General features: G+C 33.3%; 2 protein-coding genes across 2 annotated transcripts; both read right to left on the bottom strand.

Annotated features, from left to right (window-relative positions):
• Nucleotides 1-426: 426 nt before the first annotated feature.
• Nucleotides 427-8,543, bottom strand: LOC103842427 (metal transporter Nramp3). Its single transcript, XM_009119049.3, has 3 exons — nt 2,027-8,543; nt 1,586-1,722; nt 427-1,498 (listed from the first exon to the last, which is right to left on the bottom strand). Exons 1-3 carry the CDS (start codon nt 2,581-2,583, stop codon nt 645-647), a joined length of 1,548 nt encoding a protein of 515 aa, XP_009117297.1. The 5' UTR covers nt 2,584-8,543; the 3' UTR covers nt 427-644.
• A 236-nt stretch (nt 8,544-8,779) lies between these two features.
• LOC103842426 (indole-3-acetic acid-amido synthetase GH3.3) lies at nt 8,780-12,700 on the bottom strand. Its single transcript, XM_009119048.3, has 3 exons — nt 10,878-12,700; nt 10,660-10,761; nt 8,780-10,308 (listed from the first exon to the last, which is right to left on the bottom strand). Exons 1-3 carry the CDS (start codon nt 11,198-11,200, stop codon nt 8,943-8,945), a joined length of 1,791 nt encoding a protein of 596 aa, XP_009117296.1. The 5' UTR covers nt 11,201-12,700; the 3' UTR covers nt 8,780-8,942.
• Between the last annotated feature and the right edge of the window lie 418 nt (nt 12,701-13,118).

The raw sequence follows: 13,118 nt of genomic DNA, 5'->3' as shown, positions 1-13,118 counted from the left end.
AATTCTTTTCATACGGTTTCATTGTGTTCAATTATTGTACTGGTCACCTATGCTATACTATTACCAATCTAGTAGGCCTATTCGATTTTATCCACAACATAATAGGATCAAGTATGATTCCATCTCCATTCCCTAATTCAGTTCTCTCATATGAGAGAATGCATTTAATATTTGCCTTAAATGGGACAACATACTTTCCTTTCTCAATCTTCATTAACCTATCTCTATTCAACAACAACAACAACAAAAAAATTCTCAAAATCTGTTAACTAGTAGTCTAGTACTATTAAATCACTTTGAATTAGATCTATTAATAATCTGATATCAGAGTCCATTTTTAAAAACAATTTCTTACTCCACGTGGATGTCAAGTTTCAATGAGAATAAGTGTGGTGGTAATCCTCAAGTTGAACAAACCTTTAGATGTGAGTAAGCTTTATTATTATAAATACCAACAACAACAACAGATGGTGAAATGATCTTTACTAATTCTCTCATTGAAGAGCTTTCTTTCACAAAACCAAGAACTTCTTATTATATGATACATATAATACAAAAACATAATAAGCCAAGCAAACGCAATTATCCTACTGCTCGAAAAACAAAATAGAGTTACATTGTTTGGTTTGGTCCCCCCATTCTCATCAACTAGACTCTGATTTAGCCCGCCACGGAGTGAAATTAATGCCACGAGCAATAAGGTAGACTATGAATGCACCATACGAAGCCGTGAACACAGTCACGAAACCGGTATAGACGACGCCACTAACCTCGGAGGAGAAGAACTCAAGCAACAGATAACCGTTTATCATTATCACAAGCGCGGCAACAAGCCAAGCGACTGTCTGATACAAAGGACCGATTTTGAAACTACCCATGATCTGTTCCTTGGAGACCAAACACAGCAACGGAATGAGCGCGAACGGGATCTGCATGGACTGAAGCACGTTAAGCCACTCGTTCAAAACATCCAAAGTAGCTTCAGACGAATCAAACACCAGAGCAACGATGATGGTCGGAATGATCGCGCAGCTACGCGTGATCAAAGCCCTCAGCCACTTCTTCATCTTGAAATTGAGAAACCCTCCCATGATGAACTGCCCCGCGTAGGTGCCCGTGATGGTGCTGCTCTGCCCAGCGGCTAGCAGCCCTATCCCCCAGATGTACAGTATCGGGAACACCCCGCCTCCGTACTTGTCCTGGAGGTACTGTCCCGCGTTGACCAGGCCGATGCTGTCGGCCTGGTCGGTGTTGTAGAAGCCTTTGGCGAATACCGTCGTGACGAAGAGGTTGATCATGAAGGAGACGGCGAGAGCGATGGTGGATTCGATCGTGTAGTAGTTTATAGCTTCTTGGACTCTGTGCTTCTGCCGCTTGTCGACTTCTCGGGATTGGACGAGAGCCGAGTGGAGGAACACGTTGTGTGGCATTATAATGCAGCCCACGACTCCGACTGCTTTTTGTATTGTTCTTGAGCTTAGCTTCGGTACCAATATGCCTGCAAGAAGAGAGAAAGTACACTTCTTTTAGAACTTACAAGTGAAGTGAGGATTCTAGTGGATAACGAGAGTGAAGAAAGCCTAACCAACGAGAAGCTCGGAGCCACTTGGCTTGGCTTGACCGAACATCCAAGCGAATGCCACCGCCATTGTTCCGATTAGAACCGCAAACACCGCCTCGAGTTTCCTGATTCCGTAGTTCTCAAGGAACAAGAAGACGAAACTGTAACCAAAAACACACACTTATGAATCAATGGCACAAGGAGAATAGTCAATTAGTAGCTTAAGCATAACCTTTGATGCTCCAAAGTATACATAGATTGAATCAGCTACACATAACGACAAAAAGTTTCTAAGTTTGAACTAAAAGCTAATGGTCAACAGTTAAATGAGACGTTATTATATAGCAGAAGTAAAAAGGAGAGGAGACACAGAGAATGGTCAAAAGGACACAAGGAGACACAAAAGTACATAATCTCAATTTTGACGATAAATGAGAAAAGGTTAAAACTTTAAATGTTAATTACCAGTCGAGAGCTGTAATAACGACACCAGCCCAGAGAGGGAAGATCCCATTGGTCAGAATCTGGATAGCGATGGCACTTCCAATGACTTCCTGAATATCAGATCCGATCAAAGCCAACTCAGCCATAACCCACAAAACCATACCCGCCCAAGTCGGATACTCCTCGCGGCAAAGCTCCGCCAAGTGGCGACCCGTCGCGACGCCGAGCCTCGCCGATAAAAGCTGAACCAAAAGACCCATCGCCGTCGCCCACATAAGCAGCCAGAGAAGCGAGTACCCCGCGATGGCACCGGCTTGGAGATCTCCTTCGAGGTTTCCCGGATCGAGAAACGCAATGCTCATTAAGAACCCGGGTCCGGTGAACAGCCATAGCTTCCTCCAGGAGAACGGCGGTGCGCCGCCGCATCCCACGCCGTGCTCGAGGTCTCTCTCGTCGTCACTCGCGATGTGGACTTTCTCCGCCTCGTCGTACGCCGTCTCTTCTTCTTCTTCTTCTGCGTGGAGCTCCTCGTAGATTCTCTCGGTTAGAAGCGGACGATCATTCTCGAGCCGTGACATCTTTTTGCGGGTGACTCTTGTTTCTATTTCGCTTTCTTTCTTTCTTTTGTTTTATTGGGTGGCTTGTCACGTCTTTCTTACTCTCATTTACTCAGCACACATATATATAATATGCACACGTTTCATAACATTCTCTTCATATTTGTCACACAGTAATCCATGAATTTTTAGAATAAGTAAATCCATAACATTCTCTTCATATTTGTCACACAAGTGAATTTTTAGAATGAGTATTCCATAATATTCTCTTCATATTTGTCACACAATAATCAATGATTTTTTTATAATAAGTAATCCATAATATTCTCTTCATATTTATCACATAAACATCAACGAAACAACGTATTTAAAAAATCATATTTATAATCGTTTAATTGGTTGTGGTATCAGATAAACACCTGCATATTAAAGCAGAAGTAAAAAAAAAAAGATAACTGATGTGTGGTGAGAATAGTTCTAAGAAAATTGTTTTCACCCTGTAACAAAATAATTCAAAAAGTGTCGTATTTTATATTGAAAAAAAATACATTTATCTAGAAATTTCGATAACATGAATATTTACATATTGATTTATTTTAATAGGGTAAATAGCCAAAAATCACCAACTTCAAAAGCTAAAATATTAATCTTTTAATAGGGTAAATAACCAAAAAATCACACAAAAAAGGCAATTCTCTCCGAAGATAGTAAACTAGATTTTTTTACTAAAAGAACACACAAGAACGAATAATCAAAAGATGTTCATTAAAAAGATAAAAGATCATTTATCGTTATTTTATAGATATATAAATATAAATAATTAAGTAAATAACAATTATTATTTTTAAATAAAATGTTTTTGAATTCAATTTTTTTTAAAAAAAAATATTTTAGTTTTCAAAAAATAATTCTTCAAAAATTTTATTTTCAAATCCAAAAATTATTTATGAAACTACTGTTAAATTTGAAGTATTATTAATTTATTCAAATCTAAACTATAAGTCTAAGATTAGTTAAACCTAGATGTATAAATGTAAAATTTTGTTTATTTTGACGTGATATATTTAGGATTTATTCCATACATTTATGATATAAAAAATCTAATACCACCTTAAAGAATTTCTCAAAAAATTGTTGGGATCAAAGTCCGCATCAACCGCCAAAACTGTAAGTAAATAATAAAACAATTTGTAAAAGTTTACGAGCCGAAAATGTTGAGCAACTAAATCCACGCATGTCGCACTTTAACTAGAAAGTTACCCAAAATTAATGTTGGCAATACTGTTTTTATCGTGTTTTACAAACAACTTTCATGAAGTAGTTTTGTCTGAAATGACTTTTGTAAAACAATATGAGAATCAACGTTTTGCGAAACAACTTCTGAACGAGCGATTGTACGGTTACATATTAGTTTTATATCTAATTGTGTTGTAAAATAGATATAGACGTTCAAAAGTCAACGAACTTTTAGAAAATATTGTTATGAAGTTGGTGTATTAAAATGTAATAGAAATGAGTTGTATATTATCACAGAATCTTTTCTTTTTGTGTATAAAAAGGCATGGGTCTTGACACTTGACAATTTAGGTGCGGCAGACAAGTTTATGGTCCTCTCTAATTATCATATTTCAACTTTTATGACGACTTTATTATACGTTCTCCTGGTCTGATTTCCCTTGGGTTTGGTAATTCAAAACATATGTTATGGGCTTTATTCAGACTGGTGGGATGGCACAACTTTCAAAGAGCAATCCGCATTTTCAAGTGTCGCTTGCAAGAATCTCTAGATCATCGTACAACTCCATTTACTAAAAAACAAGAACACGGTGTGTTTTGGAACTTTGGAGCAACATATCTATCGATTACTTCAAGGAACAATGTCAGAGGCAGTTTTGGGTAATATATAAATATATACGATTAGTTGCTTCAATATTTTGTTAATATATCCAAAAAAAGAAGAAAATATAGTTACAGTTTGAGATTTCCAAACATCCTACAAACTTTAGGTGTATAAGAAAGTTTTAAACGTTTAAGAATGAATTATAAATATTGTTAACTGCTTTTTCTATAAATTTATAATACCTTTCATAAGCATAACTAGCTTGTGATTTTAAAGTTATTTGGGGTTTGATGATTTTTGGTAGACTGGGACATTTTACCCGATACCGGAACACATACCTAAATTCGATCCAAAAAATTTGAACTGAGATTCGAACTAAAGTAGAAAATATCCAAACAAATATTGAGTTAGGAGAAATCGGATATATGAACCCAAACAATGAATATTCGAACCGAATGGATATTCGAAGATAATCGAACATTGTATACTTAACCATATATTCATACTTCTCTCATTTTATTCAAAATATTTATATTGATGATGTATATGGCTCAAGATCAGAAAATATCAAAATATACATATAGGGACAAAGTGTGCTACTCACTTAAAATGCATGTCAAGTTTCTTATTTTATACATTAACAAAAGTTGCATCCAAAATTTTAAAACAACAACCATATTTGTGTCTTTCTATTTTTAAAGTTGTATCTCCAAACATATTAATCGTTCAACTTATTATAAATTTTATAGAGTTAAAATTATATTTTAAAATATAAGAAATTTGAGCAATTAAGAATTTGATTTTTTTTTCAAAATCTAGGTATACAAACCCAACCCAAATAACCGAACCTAGACTAAAGTTATCTGAACGGGTTCTAGACTCCAAATATCCAAAAATCCAAAATACCCAAATCCAAGTCGAAACATATATCTGAACGTCCTTACCTAATTTTGAGCAACATAAAATGTTGTATGTGGGAATTAGTTTCACTTTTAGCTATTATCATATTTTTCAATAATATATTATTTTGTTGAACATAGATAGAAAAACATTAGTGGAGATTTCATCTTTAGATAGAAACATACGTTTACACACAAAAATATTGAAAACATATGTTACTTCTAAAGTATTAAACTTAAAACTTTCAAATATATATTATGTGATACTTCTAGTATTTTTATCTATATTTTGTCATGTGTTATATTATATCTAATAGATTACCAGTAAAACATTGTATGTCATAAAACACTTGCACGTTACTAAGTAGAGGCCAGAGTCGTATCTGCCTATCTCATATATGACTTAAGCTTTATATGTAGCTTGGTATATTTTTTTTTTTTTGGTAATCGTAGCTTGATATTTTTGTTGGACTATATGTTCGTTTTATATCATATTCGTTTGGCGGTCGCTGGCGATAGCGATCAACGATAATTTTTGTCATTCATTTTATAGTGACTGGTAACTAATGTTGAGAATAAAATAATCTTTGAACTGTCCACTGGTTATGAGCAGACACATGAATAAATACTGTCTCTAGCTTCTGGTTTTCGAATGAAACGATTTTTCTTGCGTAAAGATAAATGAAAATATTTCTTAAGATAAAGGTAATCATTTTAGATAACAACGAATTTTCCTAAATCTTCTTGAATATGGAAATATTCTAATATCTATGATTATTTTCAAAAGAAAATAAAAATATTCTATTATCTAAAGACAATAAATATTTCATACTCATACTATTATCTAAAGAGCCACAACTTCTACTATAAATATGAGGTTCCTAACTCTAAAGAAAAGAATCCAATTCATCCACCTAAAGAAAACATCAATTCGATAGCCGCTAAAGCATAACAAATTATCCAAAAGACCATTTTCATCGACATACCGATGACATGCAGATCTCCATGATTATTACCAATCACACTAAAATCTTTATTTAGTTAGTATTATTTTCTATATGTAATTTAAATTACCAACCAGACATGCATATCTCCATGATCACTATCAACCAGACTAAAGATTTATCCAAATTATTATTCTTTCTATTTGTAATTTAATTTGTTTCATATCCATTAAAAGTTAATATTTTTAAAAATCAGATATTAATCATCTACTCTATTAAAATAGAGTCCTAAATTTATCTACCATTGAAGTTGTCATTTAAATTTTGGACTGTTTCAAGTTTGTTAGTGTGTTACATAATTTATGGACCATATCCTGTTAGTTACAATTAATTATACAATAAAAATAAAACAAGATAACTTAAATTAAACCAACAATCTATTATATTATAACAACCAAACTAATTATGTTCTATTGAATTATGTTCTATCTACTCTATTAAACTATACCGATTGTATATTTACAATTATATTAGCAATTCAATAACTCTCACTTGGACCTCTTTTACTATAGATTAAACTTTGCTCTAAGTTGATTTATAATTTTCTCTTATCAACATCATATAATTTTCTCTATACTGAACATGTATATGTTTGGTTCCTCTTTGCTTCTATAATAGATTAGATATGATAACTTTTTTTACACCTCATTTTGTATATATGTTACTTGGCTCTAAGTTGATTGATTTTGTATTAGGCTTAGAGATACATGCCATTATGAACACATGAATTAGAGACTTAGAGATACATGTCATTATATAAACTTCAATAATATAAATCAAAAGTGCCAAAATATGATATCTATTTATAAAAATCTATTTTTTTAAAAAAAATAGAGTATAAGTTAGGAATTACATGTATTATTTATTTAAAAAATATTTGTAACTACTAATTTCGAAAATATAATCCTTATCTACAAGAAAATTACAAAGATATTATTCAGCAAATATTTCAAAAATATAATCCTTATCTACAAGATTCTTAACAAGATATTATTCATACTAACTTGACTTGCACACCAAATAATCGATAACAACTTAATACAATTTATTTATTACGAGATTCTCTCATATTTGAAAGTTTATATTTTTAAAATAAATTAAACAATCACATTAACCATATAATAAAAAATTAGATTTTTTTCTTATATGTTATATTTTGAATTTTTTAAAACGTCTATAAATTACTAAATCTCGGTCGATACAACAAAGATTTATTTAGAAACTATTGAAATCACCTAGCGAGAATATAGATTGCATAACAAATTTGCTTTCGTAACCTTTACCCCCTTTCTCTTCGTCACAATACCGAAAATGAATAATTTGAAAGTATCAATTAAAAATCTGAAATGGTAATGTTTTCTTTAGTTCAGTCCATTGTTTTCCTTAACTAGATGGGCCACGTACATAGAAGAATGTATTTTGGCCTAAAAATGATTCCATACCCAAAATCAATACGAATCATCATCAATTTCGTTTAAAATTTTGTTATAATAAAAAATATAGGTTTGGGCAAAAAATCTGAATCCAAAAAATCGTACCAAATATAATCCGAAAGGTAGTAATGAACTTTAATCAAAATTGGTTAGATATCCGAACGGGTTCAAAATTTTGGTATCTAGAGAACCATAATGGAATCGGATCCGAAACAAAATATTTCGGGTATCCGAATATATTCGAACCATATTTATATACTTAAATATATTAATTATTTTTAAATTTAATATTTAAAGAATATACAAAATATATAAGATATTTTTAGGTTGTCCAAAGTACTTAAAAATATATATAAATAGTTAAAAGTACATGTTTAAAATAGTTAAAGGATACTCAAAATACCAAAATTACTTAAAATATCTATTTATTTCATATCCAAATATTTAAGGTAAACCAAATTATATTTTAAGTTTAAGTATTTTGGCATACATTATTCAAATTATATGTTATATATTATTTTTATTTTTAGATTTTGAGATATTTAAAGTATATATGAATTTTATTTTGTTTTTAAAGTTCAAGTAGTTATCATAATACAAACTCAAACCAAACCCGCAAAGATTCGAATTAAATCGAACTCGCAAAGATCAGAACAAACCGAACCAAGCCAAATTGAACCGAACCAAATGGTACCCGAGTGTCCACTCCTAAGATTCAAATGTAAAAAAAAAAAGTTATTCATAGCAAAGTATACTATTTATAATATTTAAATACAACATATTTTTAAAAAATCATTCCGCGCAGAGCGCGGGTTATCATCTAGTTAAACCAGTAAATCTGGATTTTAAATAGTACTTAGAAAGAATAATAATATCTCTGAAAAAATGAATCTGTAATTCAATAACAAATAATTCTATTTAGAATTTTAAATCGATTAAAATCTACTAACTAATGATCCCACAAAATTATATTGGACCCGTTAGCTTCTATCTGTTTAATATTTTCCAGATATTGTATCCTAATTTTTATCGATGCTTAGACTTCTATTTCTTGGGACATTACGTTAGTCATTATTACTTGAATTCAGACAAAGGAGAGAAAGAGGTACTAGAGAACACATTGATCGGGGAAAACATCCGTACACCGATCGAACTTATTGTACGACACAAATCCTAAAACAGAAGCAAAAAACACAAACTCTTCTCAACGACGTCGTTCAGGTGACCACTGTGGCAACGCCGGGCTGAAATGTGTAGAAGCAACCCTTGAGTCAAGCAGCTCCATGATTGGCGTGAAACTCACACATCTCGGCACCTTGTACTGGTTAATCGACGCGCCTCTCGAGATGGCATAGTCCATGAGCTCCTCAAACGTCCCGTTCTTCACCACACGTATCTCGAGCGGTCCAATGGACTTATCAGCAACCCGGCTTTGTCTATAAACAGAGTTCAACGACTCCTCCATTTCAAGACAGCACTTAGCCATGACCTCGTCGCTCGGAGGGTTGGCTTGATCCTTCACAAGAAGCTCCCAGTAGATGACGTAATGGCCAGGTATGGTCTTGGTATCCGCGTAGCTCGTGTACTCGATCACGCGTGTTCCTTGCTCCTCAAGTAACACCGACGCGTTCTCTACCGCCTTTTGGAGCTCAGCTTCGTCGGTTTTATCAGACTCGATGCTAAGCAAAACGTTCTTCCTCCTCACGAACTTGAACTGCGGAGCGGAGTTGTAGAAGCCAGTCACCTGAAGAATATCGCCAACTCTGTAGCGGTAAAGCCCCGCGTAGGTAGTGATCACGAGCTCGTACTCTTTCCCCACCTCGACATCAGCCAGCTCCACGAGCTCGGTTGTTCTTTCAGTTGCGTCTTCATGAGGGAGAAACTCGAAGTAAGCCATGTTTGGCATAATGGTGTAAGAAACCTCAGAAGGTTTACACATCGGTTTTAGGTTAATCCCAAAGTAACTCTCTGACGATGCGTACATCGTACAAGCCATCGGTAACCCGCCGCTATAGTACTCAAGCATCGGAATATACTGAGCCATGGCTCCCGTGACGATGACGTCAAGGTACTTAGTGTTGGGCCAAATCTTAGTTATAACACCTTCCCAGTTACTGTCGTGACAACAAACCGAAGCTATGTAGTCAGCCAATTCTTGGTCCGGTTTGGTCAAGATCTTGGACATGCTTTCTCTGATCCCCGGGTCAGAGATTCTCGAGCTTAGGGTTCCGGTTGAGATATCGTTGACGAGCTCATGCCAGTTGGTTTGGAGGAACCGTATGGCACGGAGGAGACCGGAAGCGAAGACAGCACCGAGACGAAGGACTTCGTGACGCATGAGGAGACCACAAAGCATTTGAGTGTACATGCTTTGCGACGAGTCTGGACAAAGGATGGCTTCGTTGGGGCTCGTGTACACGTTGTAGGGGTCGTATGGACGTTTCTTGAAATGTTCGCTTTTGTAATAGCTTGTGAGAACCGGACGCGCCGGTAATCCACCAGGTGTCTTTGATTCCGACTTCACGAACAAGAAATGTAGAGCTTTGCCTTTGCCTAGTCCCGGCACGTAGCTGTAACAAAACATTGAAAGTTGTGAAAAATAATGATTAGTTCTCAGAAAATTATATATCTCCAACTAAGTTAGTTCATTATTCCGATTAGTGAAACAAATTAACATTTTAATGAATGAATCTCTTAAAACTAGAGAAATAGTTTGGATCATAGATTAAAAAAAAATCAAGAATTAGGTATTATGCTATATTATATGGTTTAGGGATTATAAGTTAAGAATTTGGAGATTATATATATGTTAATTCTTTTAAAAAAATCATCATATGCTTTAGATTTAATATCAAATACTGGACTATTTAGCACGAAATAATAGTATCTGAATAAAATAAAATGGAATAAAAGTAACTAACAGGTTCATCACAGGCATCTGAAGACTGTATAAAAGCTGACGTCGGTCCATGTCTTCTTCAATAGTCGGCATTAACTTCCTTTCACCAGCAGAAGTGCCAGAGCTGCACAAAATAGAGTGCAACCCACAATTATAATCAAATGATTAAATATGTTTAAGACTAAGAAAATATGCATGCAAAAACATTAATTTAAAATGTTATTTAGGGTTGATTTTTACCTGGTCAGGAACTCGGTGATGGGGTGAGAAGACAAAATCATGGACCGGTCACCATTTGCTATACGTTGAATCTCCGGTTTAATATCATCATAAGTAATAACCGGAACTTTGTTCTTAAATGTTTTCCGGTCGGTGGATCCCTTAAGACCGAACCGTTTCAGATACTCAGTCTCTGAGTTACGACTAAGTATCTCCTTGATGACTTTCTTCTGAACGAAATCGACTTTACGTGTCATCTCCTCAATGAACCTGAGAGCTTTCAAGTCCTTGTCGGACTGTGGTGTATGGATCATCGGAGACTTCAAAGCTAAATCAACGATCATGATTGAGTTGTTTTTTGTAAGATTATACACTTTGTTTTTGTCGTTTGATGAGGAGATATGAAAACTCGGCGTTAATGGAGTCGTATTTATAGTGGTAAGAAGGAAAATGCCACGTCAGGATTAACCACGTGTACAAAATATGGGGCCAGGACTTGTAGGGCTCGACGGGGGACAAGAGGGACAGTTGATACGTAACCTATTGCTAATATGGGCAGACAAGTGGGGCCCTAATGTCTGAGCCACGTTGGCATTTTCCTACGATTAGGCAATTTATGTCAGAGACATGACCGTAGCAGCGAGGCGTCAGCCCGTACGTACCACGCGGTTCCCTTTCGTTTTGGGCTTGTGACTCTGCCTGTCGCGGATAGCGACTGTCGATAGACTCAATGCTAAAGAGCTTTTCAATTTTATACTATAGAGTTTTCTTATATTATTCTCTTTTATCAATGCTAATGACATTGTCAACTGATTAATTAGGATTAATTGATACTATAATCATGGAGGGGATCATGCTATTGTGTCCGGAGGCTAACTAAATGTTTTATTAATTTATTCCATGCATTGACTTTGGTTCCTTCGATGTAATAAATACTCTTTCCTATTTAGATTATGAGCTTGGTTACTTGTTGTTGTAGCTTTAGTTTTTTAACTTTAAAAAATAGGATGTGAATTTTCTTATTTTGGCTTTATTTTTATTTATTTTTTTGCTGTGGATTTATTTTCAAAGCACTAAATAAAAATTGTAGAAAATTGATTTTGAGAACCAATATATTTTATTTTCTATTTTTTTTTCAGTAGATTTAGTTTTAAAATTTAAAGCATGATTGCTTTATAAAAATTATTTAGAAAAGAAAAATGGTTGTCCAAAGCACCTATATCCCTTTCCAATCAACTTCTATGTGTGATTTTTTCTTTTTCAAATCAAGTTAAAAAGAGTTAAATGTTTAGTTTACATTTATCTGACTATACGTTTTATGATATTAATGGTTATTAATTTAATTAGAAATAAAAAGATAAATCAATAAAAATTACGTTGAAACTGTATATGATATTTATTTTATAACAAAAAAAAACAAAAAAGTTTAACAATTTTTTTTTGAAATGAAATGAGTAATAGAAATTTTAATTGATTAACAAAATAAAAAATAAATACATGGTGGCTTAAAAGGTTTCAAGACAAATTTGTTTCTTTTGCATCTGTTTCCCAAAAAAACAAATTCCATTCTGTTTGAGAATAAATTTCCACAAATTTGTTTCTTAAAACATTCACAATAACCAAGAAAATCCAAAATATAGTTTTTCTACAGCATGGTTTAACTTTTGATGTAACTTGACTTGCAAAATGAGGTTTTTATCACTAGAACTTCACCACTGGATCCTTTTTCTTAAGCATATATATATTTTAAAGTCTTACCAAAAATAAATAATTTTGTAGAAATTTTATTTTAATGATGATATAAGAGTTATTAGTTATTACCATATTTAAAAAACATTGCCAAAAACAATAAAATTTTAAAAGAAAATTGTACATATCACAATTAAATTAATGTTATGTCACATTTTTTAAAAGCCATGTCATTTTTTTCACATTTTTTAAAAGCCATATCATTTTTTTTGAGAATTAATATGATGATGACACATATGCAATTCACAGATAATGTTTAGGGGATTTGGCTTTAGTATTGTAGTGAAAACTTCGATTTTTAAAACACAAATATTTATGGATTTTGTTTAAAAGATACATGTGCTAACAATACCTATTAAATATAATTATTATTTCAAATAAACGAGTAACAAGTAAACACGGCAAGTATTAACAAAAAATATAATATTTAATATTTCACTTGTATTTGCGAGTTACAAAATTTAGATACTGGTTAGCATCTTCATCTCTACTCTATAATTTACTTCAAAAATG

The sequence above is a fragment of the Brassica rapa genome, chromosome A09 (assembly GCF_000309985.2).
Source record: "Brassica rapa cultivar Chiifu-401-42 chromosome A09, CAAS_Brap_v3.01, whole genome shotgun sequence".
NCBI lineage: Eukaryota > Viridiplantae > Streptophyta > Magnoliopsida > Brassicales > Brassicaceae > Brassica > Brassica rapa.
This window is presented reverse-complemented; position numbering and strand designations above follow the sequence as displayed.